This window comes from Gymnoscopelus microlampas, assembly GCF_963454915.1.
Source record: "Gymnoscopelus microlampas genome assembly, chromosome: 21".
Lineage (NCBI taxonomy): Eukaryota > Metazoa > Chordata > Actinopteri > Myctophiformes > Myctophidae > Gymnoscopelus > Gymnoscopelus microlampas.
Window position 1 is genome coordinate 37,937,029 of NC_139958.1, and position 18,400 is coordinate 37,955,428.

General features: G+C 40.0%; 1 protein-coding gene and 1 long non-coding RNA gene across 2 annotated transcripts; one reads left to right on the plus strand and one right to left on the minus strand.

Moving 5' to 3' along the window:
* Window positions 1-2,513: 2,513 nt before the first annotated feature.
* Window positions 2,514-8,107, minus strand: tmed2 (transmembrane p24 trafficking protein 2). Its single transcript, XM_084046591.1, has 4 exons — window positions 7,746-8,107; window positions 6,592-6,784; window positions 5,111-5,218; window positions 2,514-4,504 (listed from the first exon to the last, which is right to left on the minus strand). Exons 1-4 carry the CDS (start codon window positions 7,923-7,925, stop codon window positions 4,380-4,382), a joined length of 606 nt encoding a protein of 201 aa, XP_083902717.1. The 5' UTR covers window positions 7,926-8,107; the 3' UTR covers window positions 2,514-4,379.
* A 4,173-nt stretch (window positions 8,108-12,280) lies between these two features.
* LOC311037005 lies at window positions 12,281-14,175 on the plus strand. The gene is made up of 3 exons (XR_014599913.1): window positions 12,281-12,414; window positions 13,760-13,869; window positions 13,971-14,175. It is a non-coding gene; the product is annotated as an uncharacterized lncRNA (long non-coding RNA).
* Window positions 14,176-18,400: the final 4,225 nt, after the last annotated feature.

Sequence of the window (18,400 nt, forward strand, 5' to 3'; positions counted from 1 at the left end):
ATACTAATAAAGGGTCTGTTCCATTCTGGTCAAACAGAGTCAGGGTGCTGATGTTGTGCATGTTGGCTCACTGGAAACATTCTGTTACACCAGTGGGTCTACAGTTATGAAGTCATGGGCTTCCAAATGGCCCCTTACGGGTGTGTAACTCTGAGAGTGTACAAATCAAATGGAACCAATTGGACCCGTAAGGGTCCATTTGGTTCCATTTGTACACTCAGAGTTATGGGGCTCGTGGAAACCACTGTGCTACACTAAATGGAACAGAGCCTTCATTAGTATCATTGGTAACACCTGTGAATGTCTTCATAATATGGCTGCTGTGAATAGAGCCCATACTGACTTGAGAGGTGGGAAAAGTACTCCAATCTTTTACTTCGGTGAAAGTATCGATACTGCAATTTAGAAATACTCTGTTACGAGTACAAGTTTGGTATTCAAACTGTACTTCAGTAAAAGTACTACATCATACTTAAAGGACGACTTCACCCATTTTCAACCTATCTTCATATAATAGGCCCTCACTAATGCTCATGATAAAATGGTAAAAAAAAAATCTACTTGGTCTGTGTCTCATAGGAGGACTGTGGACAGTCCAGAAACCCGTCTACCAGTGACATCATCATTTGGCAAGATTTAAAACATTTTATTTAGATTTTTATTAACGCGAGAACAATGGCTTCTATTATTGCATTGCAACTTTCCAGGAATACAAAGCCTGCAGTTTCTATTAGCTTGGATTCCCCATCGATGATGTCACTGGTAGACGGGTTTCTGAACTCTCCACAGCTCTCCTATGAGACACAGACTGAGTAGAAAAAAATGGTACAGTTTTATCATGAACATTAGTGAGGACCTATTATATGAAGATAGGTTGGAAATGGGTGAAGTCTTCCTTTAAGTACTAAAAGTAAAAGTGCTCATTATTCACAATGTCCCATTTCACACGTTTTCAAGTGTAAAAAATGTATTTTATCACTTTACTAGAGTACTTTATGCTTCTACACCATTACATCTCAGAGAAACATTTTGTACCTTTTACTCCACAATCATTTGACAGGTTTAGTAGTTACTTTGCAGATTTAGATTAATATAAAACATACATTACTGTGGCAGAATAGAATCATATGTGTTAATCTACCCAGCAGAACATACCATTAAAATCAGCCCCACCTTTATCAGCTGCAACATTAAAGTGATTAACACTTTAATGTATTACTTAATGTATTACTTTAATGTATTACAATCCAATTATATTATTGTGAAATGGACCATTCTGCATGAGTATTTTTTTACTTTGGTATTGTAAGTACATTTTGATGCCAATAGTTTTGTACATTTACTCAAGTTTTGAATACAAGACTTTCACTTGTAACAGAGTTCTACCTTGTGGTATTGATACTTTTACTTAATCTCAGTACTTCTTCCACCGCAGAGTATACCACACAATGTGAATGTAGGGTTGATGGTAGGGTTATGAGCCTATACTGACTACACTGTCTCTATACATTTGATGTTGCGTTTACCTTGCTTACTGTAAGTCGCTCTGGATAAAGAAAGCCTGCTAAATGCCTGAATTATAAAATGGTTGCCACTTCAGTACTGTAAAAGGTCCTGGACAAAATAATTTGAATAAATGGCGGTAATCAAAGGTTACTGAGACTTCACTTCCCCCATCACTGCAAAAGGTTTTTGTCAAAAGGTTAAAGCTATATATTCTGATAATAATCATTGCTATAATAGTGTTTATTCAATAACAGAGGTCTCCCCACCTCTTTAATAAACAGAAAATACATTTTCAGGTGGGTTGCTAATCATCCCATTTATTAACTTCAGTTTATAGTGATCCCCTTTGCATTTGGTCTGCAAATTATTTTTGTGTCTTCACTTCCAATTTCACTTGTTTATCTTGTGTATGAGTTCTCTCTCCTGATTGGTGAAATTGCTATCCTGACCTGAAAAAGCATTTTCTGTTTAAAGAGCTGGAGAGATAAGGACCTCCGTGTTACTGAACAAACACTGTACAGCTATGGTTACCATCAGACTATAGAGCCATTTAACATCATTGGAACAAAAGAAAATCACTTACTGCACCTTTAAATAGAATCAAGCATTTACCAGCACTTTTTTACAAATACACGCACACTCCACATCATGGCATATAGCCTACAAATTCAAGAAAAATCTGTCAGTTCACCATGTCAAAGCCTAATAGGTAATCTCATCACTGCTCCACCCCTTTCCAAAACCAGAACCAGCTGATGAATTCACACCACACCTCCAAGGTGTGTGCAGTGCACCCAGCAATGCCACGTTGTAGTCGATTCCAGTGTGGTCGAGAACCATAGACCAGTGGTTCCCAAACCAAACTAGGTAACCCAAACTACTGAAAATAGACGATCTGCTATTTTCTTATTTCTAATTTATGGAATTTCTTTGATTTTTGTATTTATGAAATTCAATTGAAAAATATTTTAATTTGTTTAAATTTTTTGTGGAACATTTCTTTAAACAATTAAAAACAAAATGCAGGAAAAATAGGGATATTTAACCACTGTTTGGGAAACACTGCCATAGATATCAAGGTGACATTTTTTGCTTAACTATGGGGCCCACAAGTTTTCGTTATGAAAGTTTTATTTCATAATGGACACATACTGTAGCAAGTGCAACTGAGACATTTCAAGAAACCATTAACTGCCCACCACATATCGAAACAAGCCAGACAGAATTTGGGATTTATCAAGAACGCTGGGTTATTATGAGACATTCTAAAACTTTTGACTCTCATTATCTTAAATTATACTTTGATGATCACACCAAGGTGAGTGTGTATTGTACTGTAACAATTATTCCTGTACTCTGCAGAAATAAAATACAAAATGGTGGCTTTGCCTCCACAATTATGAAGTTGCAGACATGTGTTGAGTGCAAGATGACAAGATAAAAATAAAATAAAAAGTATTCTAAAGGTATTTTGTCCAAATGTAGCATCCCGCAGGATAAGCTCAAAAGGGAAAAAATCCACAAACTTTGTATAACCTAACTTAAAATCCCGGAACCAAACAAATTTACAATCAAAGTAGAAGCAATTAAAGCACACCACCAATCATTGGATTTCAGGACTGACCCTCCCCCTCCCCCCTTCATCGTGTAAGGTTCTACAGTGTTCTTCTACCCCAGCTTCAGAGCCACAATAGAAATACAGCTTAGCTTCCAAACCAGCAACCAAGAGCTCTTCAAGGACTTGCTTATGAGTGCATTTGGAACATTGGGGCAGTGGTTCTCAAACTTTTTCAGATTTCAATTTAAGGACCCCTAGTTTAATGGTATTCATTAGGGCCATGGACCCCATAACGCTGAGAGTCCCTCTACAAAATGGAACCAAATGGACCCGTAACTGACCCCGTTACAGACCAATAAGGGTCCATTTGGTTCCTAACAATCAATCATTTAGCTGGGGACCCCCCTGCAACACTCTCATGGACCCTGGGGGGGGGGGGGGGGTCCCCGGACCCCACTTTGAGAACCACTGCATTAGGGTACGTCACACATGCTCGAGTGAAACAGTCGCATCCCGTTGTGCCGTTCACTTCCCTTCTACGCGAGCGAAGGTGCGCAGCTTTCAGGTTGAGGTGCATTGGCCTGCCACGCAAGTTCGTCGAACTTTACACGTTTGATATTGGCTGTCACCGTGCATGTGTGACTGTACCCTTAAAGCAATCAACTTCTGAATTTCTGGGCCTAAGAACTACAAAGGTAGACAACAGCCTGTGACCAAAAACAGTGTGTTGTGTGAACTGAATCAAAAACAGTATAGTTTCCCCACCGTGATCAACCAGAAAAGATCCTTCAGATATTTAGAGGCTGATTGTCTGCAACAGCAACAACATAGCCACCTGAACATCATTAGCTTGGTTGGCAGAATTGAGTACAGGCTCCTGGCACTTTGTGCCTTATTGTGATGCAGTATATTTTTCAAGGTTTGAACTTTTTATCGTTCCACAAATACGGTAGCATTTGTACATCACATTTCACCTCATTAGCTGTCGCTTATAAGCCTTATTGTCATTGACACAGACTGAGATAAAACTGTACTAGAAAGTAAACTGTACAAACAAAAAGTGAATGAACTTAACTGACAAAAAATGCTAATCAAGTGACATCAATCCAGGGACCATGGTCTTTAGGTCGTTACCATAACCATAATAATCACGTTGATAAAAGGGCTGAAAACAAAGGGCTAACGGGGGGGGAAGAATATATCTAAATGTGTTTAGACTGAAAACAGCCAGTCTTATTTTTCCAGGTATAAATGACTGTCTTGGTATTGGAGTAAAATGGCGGCTTCCGCTTCACACGAGGACCACTTAATCAGGTTACACGACTCGCCGAACTTCGAAGAATCTCTTCAGGTAGTAAATCTGTCCAAGCGTCATGGCTACGAGGACGAGTGCTTCGAAGAAGGACCAGAGCACCACTCTACTGTTTGTGTTGTCGTTGACTAGACAGAGAGAAAAAGAGGATTGTAGATTAAACATGTGAAATGACACCAATACAACAAACACCACCAACTGGCTCTGAGGATATATTTCATATCGTTGCTTTTGGGTGGAAACTTTATGTCCAAAACAATTACTTTTCAGGAAATGGGGAAAAAAATACTTTTTATTTTAATGGTGCTTTTGCCACCTAGGGCACTGACAGGACCACACTGGAAAGAAGTATTTCATTATACTTTGTGTTGTCCTGGGAATGATTTATATTGTGTTTGGACTTAAATAAATGTATTGCCTTGTAAAAATATCAATGTAGTCATTCACTCACAAGCTCTCGTTAATACTTGAAAAAGCAAACGTTGAAATATGGAGATACAAGGTATATACACAAGGCACAGGGACAATAACGTCTCTGTTCGGTGGAAACCTCATATGTCCAAAACTATTCCTTTTCAGGATTCAAAAATAGCAAAAGTAGCACATTTACAAGCTCAAAACAAATCTGCTACGTTTGATGCTTTTGTAGGACGATCAAGTAGGGTGTTAATTTACGAAAAGACACAAACGGTTTCCACCCGACAGCGACGATATACACTACGTAACTGACTTACTTGCTCTGTGTATCCTCTCACGGACCTCCATGTACTCCTGCTCATGCTTGACAGCTGTCATAGCAACCGCCAGCTCATTGATCATCTCCTCCAGTTTGTTTTGGTGGGCTGAAATAATGAAGGCAAACATCAGCAACTAATATAAATAGTTCTAGCGTTAACCAGCTGATCTAGAAATGGTTGCACACAGATCTACAAGCTCTTGTGTCTTGATTAGGGCTGTTCATGACATTTTAGTTGACAGTCATCTTAACAAATAATTGTGTTTAATGATTTTGTTGCGTTTTGGGGACACTGAACATTGGAATGTACTGTGTTAATAAAATTACATTTCTTTGCCTTTAAATATACAAAGACATGACAATGACCAGTAACAATAATCACAATAAATAATGTACTATGGCCAAAACAGATCAAATACTTGTGTACTTTCTAAACAATGTGCTGCTGTTTCCTCTATTTTGGGAACTTTTGGAAAATGTATGAATATTTTTCAACAGATGAATGGAAGATGATTATGCAAAAAGATTGCGATTGGCTCAAATAATTGTGCTCATATGTTTATGTAATAACTGCGGCAGGCCTAGTTGCCATGCAATACATTGTGAGCTTGTAGATCAGCTATTTTCCGTGTGCAACCAAGTATAAATCAGGCTACTTAAAACACAGTGTACACACACATACGCACACGCACACACACACACACACACACACGGGAACACATGCACTACTGTATCACAGTGATTTATGCTGAATCCCATGCCTAATGCAAGAGGCGAGCAGTATACCCATTACCAAGGAATAATTAATGCCCTCATGGGTTTAAATGCTTTCTGAGATGTTTCTAAAGCCATTCCCAGGCAGCATGAGGGGTGTATTGATTCCCTAAATATAAGTCTCATACTCAATATTAGTTTACGCTTCAGTGAAAAAGAAAACACTCGTTAGATGGCTTTGTGTGCTTTACATGCCAAGTCCATTTCACATATAGCTTGCCCTTTGCCCTACCATCCCAGTTGTCACCACCTACAAGGAGGAAAGAAGAGTTCCCAAAATAAAACCAAGAAAGTGAATAAACAGTCAAGCAAAGAATAAAAGCCAGGAGAGCGGCAGGAACAGAAATAAAACTGGTTTACAAGACTCTTCTTGAAACACACAAAATTATGAAAGGTGTCATCTATGTATACCTGTCTCTCACACAGACACACAAGGGCTGCAACTTTTGTCATTTTTTGGACATTATTCTATCAATTACTTTTTCGATTAATTTAATAATCGAGATTGCACAACACTAGTGCAAAAGAATATCAACTATAATAATAAAAATAAACATTTATTGAAACTTTAGAAATATAATGATAAACCCAAAATAGGGATCGGTTATTATTAAATTAATGTATTTAAATTATCAATTATTTTTAACAGTTGGACACCTACACACACACACTCACACGTAAGTACACAAACACCCGCACACGTACCCTCTGTCTCCATATCTTGTCCTTTCGGTGCCTCTCCGATATCAATGGTGAACATGACAATCTTAGGCGTCATGGTAGACATCTTATTGCTGAAGCAGAACTTGTAGGTTCCATCCATGTGTGCTGCCACCGAGTACTTCCCACTGGACTCTCTGTCCCCCTTGTAGATCTGCTTACCGTCAGGTCCTGTTATCTGGAAAGCATGAATGAATATCACATCTATTACACATAGACAGACATTTATTGATCCCAAGAGGGAAAACAGAATCACAGTCACTTTGATTGTCACATCACAGGTTCACAGGTGTCAAGTTCATTCATAGTTTTCATGAAAGAAAAAGGGGGGGGGGGACGACGACAGAGAAACAGAAAGCAAGGAGAAAAAAACATAGAAAAGTCAAAAGAAAAATCTAAGATATGTACATAATATACATGTATTTTCAGTATACATACTGTACATTAACTTTTTTATCTAAATGTACATATCTTTTCAGACATTTCTGGAATTCTGTTGTTATAGCAGCATCACTGCAGTAAACACACAGGACAGACACAGGTAAAGACTCAAGAGTTGAGATGCTGCTAAGCTTCAAGAGTAAAATAATAATAATAGCAACCAAATAATGACATAAAAAGGTGCAAGTAAGATACAATATACAACTAGTGTTGGCAACATACGGCAAAGACAGATCACCAAAAAAGAAAACAAGTTAAAAATGCATCTAAATATAAATCTTGCAATACAGCATTCGTGTATATGACATCTATACATCTTTGATGTGAGAAATCAAAGCACAATTGCTACAAGACACCTAAATAATTAAACAATTCAGCTAGACAACCAACAGAACAGAACAGTAGACTTCCTGTTCCATCATCCAAGGGTTTCAACAGTCTACAGTTGCATGAACACATCGCTTCTCCTCTGATCTAAACCCTCAGTTTACCAACGTGCTGGCACCCACAGACACTTGATCGACAGACAGACAAGTTATATATTATTATAAGATTATAAGATGTATACTTCCTCGTATGGCGGCGGCTTCGCCGGCCAAAACAAAAATAGCAGATCTGCAAAGCTGTCGTGAGCTTGCAGATCTGCCATTTTCCCGGCAAGTTGTATAGATCGTTATATACGCTAATGCAAGGCTCACCTCCACGTCGATGTCCAGGAAGCCTCCTTCGGCCACCTCGAACATGAGGCCCATCTTGGTGCCGGAGTTGACGCGCTCGTAGAAGCACTCCTCGGCATGGGCGTCTATGCTAACGAAGTAGCCGGACGCGGTGGCACACAGCGCGGCGAGGACCACGGCGAGCTCCGAGGTGGTGAACATGGCCTTGTCTTGTTTTTTTCGGAAAGTCCCCCAAAAATAGGTCCAAAACGACGTAATATAAATAATAGCAGGGCTGATAACGAGGCTAAACTGTGACAGACAGTTAGCTTAGAGGCGTACTGCTGCCTGCTACCTGGTGGTTCTTCTTCTTCTTTGCCTCCTCTATGTGACTGCCACGTACGGCTTTGGTTTAACAACGTACACTGGCGTTGCCATGTATCGTGAGAGAAATAAGCAACCGGATCTAGCAGAACGAGCCCAAAACAAGCAACTTACTTAGGCCAGTGGTTCTCAAAACTTTTTCATGTCAAGAGAAGGACCCCCAAATTGACACTTATTACCCCACGGACCCCCATTTGAAAAGATAAGCCCAGGGACCCCAGAGAAGGTTTTTATGTCTCTCTAGCAGTGATTCTCAACCATTTTAATTTCAAGGACCCCCAGTTTAACATGCATTAGGCTACGGACCCCCATTTAATGGCATTTATACCTCTGGGACCCCAATTCATATAGTACAATCAATGTTAATTTAACTCTGAGAGTGTACAAATGGAACCAAATGGACCCTAACGGGTCCATTTGGTTCCATTTGTACACTCTCAAAGTTACAGACCCAAGGGTCCATTTGGTTCCTGTCCATCATTTAGCTGGGGACCCCCTGGAACCCCCTCAAGTACCCCTAGTTGTGAGCTTGTAGAGCTGCTATTTAAAATAAAAAACTCTGGCAATAAAATGTGGACTATTTGGAATATTCTTTGAAACGTTCTAACAACACAAATGTTCCCTGGGCACAAAACATTTTCATGGAAATATTTGAGAACCACTGGTTTAAATACTAATTAAAACATATGGAAGCAAGCCTAAATAAGCAACTACACTTTAGAAACAAGCACACAAAAAACGAAAACCGCAACTACCAATATTTACAGAAAAAGAAGCCCCAAAGTCGCTTATAATAAGCCGACATGGCAACACTGGCGTAAACCCCTCGCGTCACTACTGGTGTCTATTCGGTAGTTTCACGGGTGTTTCTGGTCTAAAGCCCGCCTACTTTCAAAACTGTGTCCGGTCATTTTCTACGTACACATTAGGAGGCCAGTGCACGGACCGTTTCCGTATCCGCCGATTCTCTCTGGAAGCGGATGTGCAGACCATAGAGTAATATTAGGTGCAAAGCGGCAAAAGCGACCTCGATTCATCCCAGTCTAGTTTGAACGGGTACCTACGAGGACCACATTTAGCGTTTCACGGAAAGTTAGGACTAGGAGGACCAAACTTAGTACCACGGTTGAGGTTGACAGAAGGAAATATAATTTCTTCCATTTTACTTTTGTTTTTCCATCCTCTAAAACTTGATTGCATTTAAATAAGCAGCCACATATTTTATAAAACACAAACAGGACGTTTGCTCCTAGTGATTTTCTATGAATTGAATATACAGCATCCCAATGGAAACCAGCCATAGGGTTAAATCCTTGTATTTGTATTTGTATTAAACTGTACTTGCTTTTTTTTAACTGTTAATAAAGTTTTCAATCAATTATTCAATGTTATTGTATGTTATCTTTAATGTCTTGATGAATTGAATATAGGACCTCAATGGAAACAAGCCCTCAGGGCTTTTTGTGTTATCCTTTTAGCATCATTGTATAAATCAATCAATCAATAAAAAGAGAAAAGGTATGTAGTGTGTGTGTGTGTGTGTGTGTGTGTGTGTGCGCGTGTGTGCGTACCAGTAGTCTAAATAATATGAGTTTTACACCACAATCATTATTATTATTAATGATAATAATACTGTATTTATTCATTTATTTGGGGGGAGAACATGGAATATACTGTTTAAAACATTTTCAACCCCTTTCACTTTCAATGCACCTGTTATAGAGAGGACCTTCAGTTGTTAATAATATGAAACTTGATGCTAAGACTCATGGTCATAATGACCAGAATATTCCAGTCTTTGAACCACATGGAGACAGTCTGCCATATCATCAAGCAATGACTTAAGCATAGCCTACTACAACACACTACCTATAAAGAAAACATCACACGGATGCACCTGGGACGTATCATCAGTGTTGTAACCTGGGGTCATTGGGTGTTTCGGGTCTCACGGGTCTCGCAACAACATACACCCTCGCCCAGGTGACCCAGCCGGGGTTGATCAAGCCCCGACTTACGTCCCAGTGGCTACACCACGATCAGTACTCTTAGGGAAAGACAGGGCCACTCAGTCCGCTTTTCCGGAACTACTCTGCTGGGAGCTCTATTATACATATATTGTCAAATCAGACCATCCCCTCCAAACTGTGCTGCAATAAATGGGTATAGCAATATAGCAGAATAATATCTTCAGAAAATTATGTATTCTTATAAAAAAGTATTTTTGGGCGGTGTAGCCGCCCCTATAAGTGGGGTTGGGACATTGACATTTGCTGCACTGTGATTGGCCACCCATTGTACACCCCTCTACATTGTACACCCCCTCTACCATTGTACACCCCTCTACATTGTACACCCCCTCTACCATTGTACACCCTCTACATTAGTACACCCCTATGATGAAATGAATAACCTATAAATAGCTTCCATCACTGTGATGACCACTGTGATGACCACACCGCCCACTTCACACTGGGTGTGATTTTTTAAGACTGAAGGTTGAAGTCCAAAACAAGGCCATTCTTCTGGCCAAATGTTTATTTGAAACAGACCTGTGACCAGTACAGAAGTGTTACAAAAAATATCTGCTGATTCAAATTCTATGTTTTACTTCAAATTGTACATAGGGATTGGGCAGCCGGCTGGGCGTCCCTTATTTATTTCTACAAAAAATAAGGGACGTCAGACTAGATAAAAGCCCACAGTATATTATGTACCGTTTTTGTAACCACTTGAATCCCAGCATCCATATTCTGGGGGGCAACATCGGCCAAGTAGCCGATCGATCGACAAGATCACAAAGTCTAGAGGGAACCTATATTGTATATGAGCTGTTTGAACTTGTAAGATGTGTCATTGATTGATTCCCAAAAATAAGGAACAAAGGGTGTCCTTTGGCCTTATCAGTTCAATAAGGAACACGTCTTTTAGTTTACAAATAAGGGACAATTCCTTATGTCAAGGGACGGTTTTCAACCTTGCTTTATACTAACTTAACCCATTAAGACCGGGGACGCATCTGCGTCTCATTTTAAGATTTCTTTGGGCTATTCAAAAATCTTGAAAAAATATTTTCCAGATTTTTTTCAAAAAATGAGATTTCGATTTTTTTAAAAGAATCGCCTCAGGTCTTAATTTAAACAGTTTCATGACAAAATTACACATTTTCAAATGTAAAAACTGTCACAGTGACTGTTTACCAGTTGAAAATATGTTGTTCCTGTGCGTGCGTGCGCGCGTTGTGTGTGTGTGTGTGTGTGTGTGTGTGTGTGTGTGTGTGTGTGTGTGTGTGTGCGCGCGTGCATGCGTGTGTGTGTGTAGGTGGTTTGTGGGTTTCCAACTTGTTCTATATTGCTAAAGCATTGTGAAACCAGCCACAGCCAGACAAGGTCACATCTTTGTCACTCAGTATATTTATTAAACTAGTAATTATATAGTGTGTTATTTTGACGTTACAGTCAATCAAGGCAGAGAGGAATACTGTATACAACATAGTTACTATTTGTCGTCTATAGTTACTTTTCAAGCCTCTTATCCTTGTAAGATGTCTACAGATGCAGAAAGAGGACAGAGGAGAGTGGCAGTCATCTACGAGAATGTGACCGCCTTCGTCCCTGGACCACAGAGGGACATGAGGGAGAACGCAACAGGGAGACATACTCGGGGTGAGTTTGAAATGTGTTCAAGGTGATTTCAAAGAGGAGGGAAAAAAAGTTTATTGTACAAAAACAAGCATTTGTCTTTCCTGCAGCAGACAGTAATGAGTGTATATGCTTCAATATCATTCCTTTGATGAGTATTTTTTTTTTTAGAGTGATTGTTGGTCAGTTCAAAGCTCTTTGGTCCAGCTGGGTGTAGCTTTTAGACTCTTGAGTCTCGTTTCTCTTTGTCAGTAGCTGCACTTTCCGTTGCAGGACAGCGCTCTAAAGCAGTGAGAAGGCCTATCAGGAACCACCGTCTCAGAGTTGTTGCTCTGTGTCTGGGGATGCTGTGTGTTATGCTGCTGGCTGGGATCATTGTCCTGGTGCTGGACAGAAAGCAGTTACAAAGTGATGCAAACCAGAAAGAGTCAGCAGGTGAGAGAGGTTTTGAAGGAATCGTTTATCTATCATTATTATCTTTTTTTAAATAGTTATCCTACATAGAATTGATCAGTGCACTGAAAATCCATGCCTTGTTTGATGTTTAGTCAAGTCGCAGTGGGTGGCAGAAGTTTGGATGCAGCTGTTATCACAGATCTACTGAAAAGAAAACTTGGGAGGAAGGAAGAGAACAATGTCTGAAGACAGGAGCAGATCTGGTGATCATTAACAGTAAAGAAGAACAGGTTAGTGTCTGCTTGTGCCTGCGTCCAGCCAGGTACAGTACATGTACCATCATCCACATACTGTAGGTCAGTGCTTCTCAAACTTTTTCATGTCATGGACGCCCAAAATGATATATATTTGGCCGCGGACCCCCCACCTGAAAAGGTTTTGTGCCAGGGACCCCCAGAAGAGAAGATTTATGTAAAAATAATACAAATAAAATAGTAGATGTACAAGCCCGAAGTGCGGCACGAAGTGACGTGTTGTGATCTTGTAGATCTGCTATTTTTGAATTGCCAACATACAGTAATTGCCAACTGGTCCAGAACGCTGCAGCCCGCATCATCACCAAAACCCCTGCCATCTCCCACATCACCCCCGTTCTTCACCAACTCCACTGGCTACCGATTAAATACCGCATAGACTTCAAGATCCTCCTCAACACTTTCAATGCCATCCATAAACTCTCCCCCCCATACCTGTCTGATCTCATCCATATCAAAACTCTCACCCGGTCACTCAGGTCTGCCTCCTCCACCAACCTCACTGTTCCCCCAGCTGCTCGTTTGTCCACCATGGGGGGTAGAGCCTTCAGCCGCTCTGCCCCTGGCCTCTGGAACAGCCTTCCCCCCGACATTCGAAACATGGACTCACTCCCCACCTTCAAATCCCACCTCAAAACTCACCTATTCAAACAGGCCTATGCTCACCTTGAGTAAAAGTCTGCTGCAGGCCTTATGTGTATTTTGTGTGTTTTTTAAACTTGCTTTATTGTTTGTATTTCTTTTCTGTTTTGTTAGGCGACCTTGGGTGACCTGAAAGGCGCCATATAAATAAAATGTATTATTATTATTATTATTAGTACTAGACCATACCCGGTCGGCGCAGCGCATCCGTGGGGGGATATGCGCACATGATCTGGCAACCCGGGAGGCAGTTCGTCCCATAGCTGGGCAGCCCCGTAACCATGGCGACAGTGTTTGACGCAAAAACGCTAATAAGAAGCTGAGATTTGTTGAAATTGAAAAACGGGCTTCACAGTTGCGTTCAGATGGTAATGGTCAATGGCTGTGTGCAAAATTAGAGCAATTGGTCCAGCCAGTGAGGAGAACCGGGTATCTTCACTCACGTTCTCACCACCACTACAGAGGTTACTAGAATTATAGTATGATATAAATGGACAAAGTGGTTAAAATGAGTGTGATGCTATAATAACTACTTTTGCTGGGGACCCCTGGAACCCCCCAAGGACCCCTCGGGTCCCCGGACCCCACTTTGAGAACCACTGCTAGATGCATGTGATATAATTCCGTGAATATGGTGAAAACCTTATTAACTATGTCTCAATCATCTACAAATGATTAGGGATTCATCAGAGGATTGAGCAATGGGACAGTCACAGTACCATTTTGGATCGGTCTAAAAAAGGCTGATGGAAATTGGACGTGGGTGAATGGAAAACCCCTGACAACAGAGTAATACATTTTTGAAAAAAACTCTATTGAAATTCTACCAAAGTCACTACATGTGAGTGACTGAGAGGATGTGGTTAAAATGCATTATGTTTACTCTGCAGGTACTGGGGCACTGGACGGCCTATTGACGGTAAAGGCAAGAACTGTGCATACTACTGGCACGGGGATGGAAAATGGAGTAATCACTTTCCATGTGATTATAAACTTGCCTGGCTCTGTCAGAAGATATATTTATCTTAACTTCATTGATCAAACTGCAGCTTAATGTCCTGCTTTGTGAAGTTAAACAGTAGTAACTTTTATGGGAACCAACACTTCCTGAACCGTGTGGCCTTAGGTCAGGAGCCTATCTCCTGTGTCTAAAACCAAATGTACAAGTACCCCCCGGAGGTGACGCTAGGATTTCGCAGGGATCGACTTATCCCCAATCCAACCCTTGATGCTGAATGCCAAGCAGGGACTTTGGTACATTGGGTACCATTTTTATAGTCTTTGGTATCACTCAGTTGGGGATTGAACCCCCAACCTCCCATTCTCAGGGCGCACACTCTAACCTAGGGGTCGGCAACCTTTTTGACATGAAGTGCCACGTTTTTATTTTCTTGATGGTCAGTGTGCCATATCAACATTATGTTTAATCATAACACCACATCAAAAAATATTCCCAACAGATTTTGATTGTCCATATAGGCCTATATAAAAACCTCATTTGTTTTTCTTATTTTCTTTCACATCAGGACATTGTAATGATAACCCACCCACCAGATTTTATTTAAAATCCTCTCTCTCACACTTACGCCAGTGTGCCAATGTTGGCACCCGTGCCTAAGGTTGCCTACCCCTGCTCTAACCACAAGGCCACTGAGCTGTTTGGCATTTAATATTTCTTTATTTTATTCTGTTTAGCAAGAAGCTATGTGTTTTGCTTTTATTATGGATTTTAAATGTTCTACTAGTATTTAATAAAAAATACTTGCAGTACAGGCCTTGCTGCATGTCGTCTTGTCACTTTCCTGGCTCTCTCAATACCATCCCATATAAGGGTAAATGAAGTGCTGCACAGTACAATACAATGGCCATCAAGTCATTTTACAGAAATAGAAATGATATATTTAATGATGCAAATGGCACTGCCGTTTTTACTGTAGGCAATAGAACAGACAGGAAGTGGAGATGTTCTTTTAAATGCAACCTGTTTCCTGTGTAATAGAGGTGTTACTGAGTACATACTACCCATGTTTTCATTATTTGTGATGTCAGTCAACATCATACAATGCTGTCATTGTTGTCTACAATACCCAGTGTGACCACTATCATCTACATTATGTTTTGTTAACTGTACTTAGATAATAGGCCATTTAGGCATATTTTGTCTTTCTAATTGAAAGTCAGAGCATTTATTCCTCAGCTGGCAGTACCAGTTAGACAATGACCCAGACTAGGTTTCTCTGATAAATGAAATCTAGGGTGTGTTCAACCTGAAAACAGTGTGCACCGTATTGCTATGGTTTCTGTGTTGTATGACATATTTCCTGTGAAAACAGTGTGAAACCGTGTGTATCATGCCAATCTTTTGATTTTTAAAATAAGCATATGTAACAGGCGTCAACTTTTTAACATTTTTTATTTTTGTTTACAAAAAAACTCATGGCATTGTTGTTAATTGAAGGAGAGCAGAATGCCAAACTTATTAAGCAGAGGGTCTACACTACATATCAGATTTGGTAAGTGCCTGGCAACTGATCTCTGTTCTAAGTTTGGAGGATTGCAACAACGAGGCCTAATTAAATCAACATTAAAAGGGTTACAGAATCAATGTGTCACTTCAGACCTTTCTGGAAAAGGACTTGCCTTCAATAGATATATATCAATCGATAGATATCTGGGATATAAGCCCTATTTTATACTTTCAAAACTTGCTTTTTGGTATACAAAAGCAAAAGTATTCAATCCACAAGCATCACGAGTCAACCCGTTGTGAGCTTGTAGATATGTGAGCTTGTAGATAATCTATTTGGGAACTTTTGGAAAAAAGAAAATTGATATTCACAACACAATATTGTCATCAAAATCAGCCCTAGGTTGAACCAAGCCTAATTCATACTTTGTTGCACAGCCCCGTTGCTTGATGAAATCAACTAATGTTTGACAGAATTGTTTGTGCCAGTATTCTCTGCACGTACTGTAAATACCCTCATATAGGGTAATGGAAATAAACATTTATCCTCTTTTGAGAGAAAAACAAAAAGCTAAGAGACAAAACCCAAGTCCATAAATCACACAAAGAAACAATACAATGAGGCATGAGTGAGCCATTTATTGTTATTGAGGAAGTTAACATGTTTACCTGCATTGAAAGTCATACAATACAATAAACCTTTTAAGCTTTTTGAACAAGGTCCTTCTCCAGTGTGATGGAGACAGACCCATAGGAATATACATACAGTATATCTTATTGGTAAGTAGATATGTTTAGTGAGTACATTCTCCTCTACAAGGTATTCATGTACAATATACATGTTAAAAATATAGTTGTTTGCAATCACTGTTTTTCCTTTTTTGTTCAGGATGACAGAATTCACATTTAACCACTTAAACCCTATACTAAGTTGACCGCATCCTTATGGGCCCTATATTTAGTTGACCGTATTCTTATGGGTTACACTAAATATTTTCGGCAAATGTTCTCCCCAGAATAGGGATGCTACAGTCCAAGTGGTTAAGTGTTATGGGTTCTACGTCCTTGAATGGTGGTCGAACTAAGGAGCACTGTTTCTTTTTCCCCAAGAGAATAGCTATCACATACACGTATAGGCATATGCATAGAAGGCACCATCTACGCATCTATATTGTTTACACAATAAACACAAGGGGGGGAAATGAGAAAGCGATTTCATGGTCTCAGGAAAGAAAGAAAGAAGTTTAAAACAAGAATAAAGGCTGTCAAAGTATCCAAGAAGAACAAGGTGGCTGAAACCCAAAGCAGTTTTTTTCCTCCCCTGGAACATCCTCTTGATTGCTATGGTGTTACACAAAACACAAGCACTCCATTGGACCTTATACAAGTGTACATACACACAGACACACACATTCTGCAAGAGAATAAAAATGGGTAATACTGCATACAGTCCAAACACACTGAAGAGGATCTTATACCTCAGTCAATGGATGTTCTCAACCCATTAAAGAAAACACACCTCATCTAAAAGAACACTTGCTGACACAACCAGGTATCAACAGAGCACTCCCCCACACACAGAGCCAAGTACACCAACAGTAACTCTCCATTTTTACGCATGCTGAAGCCAGTCTACAAGCTCACAATGTGGCTCTTCGCTGGCTATTTAAAGACGGGGTGCCGTGATTTTCAGTGATTTTCTCCCCCCCTAAAACATAATCATCAGGTATTATGGTTATACTAGGAGGAAGTTCTTTTTCAAAAAAGTGTATAGAAATTGTTAAAATTATGTTTTTATGTGGACACACCTCCAGTTCATTAAGTATACCTGGTTCTCACACCACCAGGGGGTGGTTCTATCAACCTCATAGACACATGAAAAACAGAAAAAGTGCAAAACCATGGCACCACCTCTTTAAGAAATATGAATCAGGGAATGGAAGTTGGATCCGTCTGCTCTGCTAGTGAAGCGTATTGCAGAGGATCAAGAGAAGGCGGTTCGATTCCGGGTCAGTGGTTGATGTCAACTGCCCTCAAGAAGCAGAGAAGAGGTGTTTCGTTCTCAACTCATTTATATCAATTCTGAGATCATACACACAGTAAATTTAACCCAGTGTGTTAATTTAACGCAGTGAGTATCCAAATGGATAAATTAACACAGAGGATGGTTTGTGCATGGTTTAGAACTGGTTCATTTAAAGATTGCAGTTTCTCAAGGCAAAAGACAGTGAGCAATTGAGAGATGGGGAAGATCTTTCTTTTGAAAGAATATCAAGTCAGGAATTTGCCATTAAGAGGATAAGAATCTCACTGCTACAAGAATGCACAGACACAATATCAGCCTGGGGCATCATCCTTCCAGAAATACTATACTTCTGTAGTTTGATAAGTACTTAATATAGTATGGCAAACAAAGACTAATGGCTTGTTGCAGTGGTTCTCAACCTTTACTTGACCGGGGCCCACTTGAAAATCTTCGAAAGCGTACGCAGCCCACCCACCTGAACACTTATTGGCTGCTGTGTTAAGTGGTCAGATGGGTGGGCCGCATGCATTTTCAGAGCATGTTTAATGATCAAGCAATCGATTGTGTTTCAGCTTGGATTAATATACAGTAAAACCTTGAAAAATGTGTTTTCATTGTGATAAATAGGAACTTTTAAAGAAAACGTAAAATATCCTTGTGGGCCACAGGTTGAGAACCACTGGCTTAGTGAGCAAAAAAAAGGTTCCAAAAACAACAAAAAAACATACTTATATCCAATGGAATGGTAAGGTTGAAACTGGTGTGTGCAAGTGTTAATGTATGTGTGTGTAAATGAGTGTGTGCGCGTGTACAGTATATGCAAAGCT

Coding starts and splice junctions, on each gene's coding strand:
- tmed2 (XM_084046591.1), bottom strand. CDS start 7,925: ATGTTCACCACCTCGGAGCTCGCCGTGGTCCTCGCCGCGCTGTGTGCC. Junction 6,785..7,745: donor TCCTGGACATCGACGTGGAG/GTGAGCCTTGCA, acceptor CATGCTTTCCAG/ATAACAGGACCTGACGGTAA. Junction 5,219..6,591: donor ACAAGATATGGAGACAGAGG/GTACGTGTGCGG, acceptor TCATTATTTCAG/CCCACCAAAACAAACTGGAG.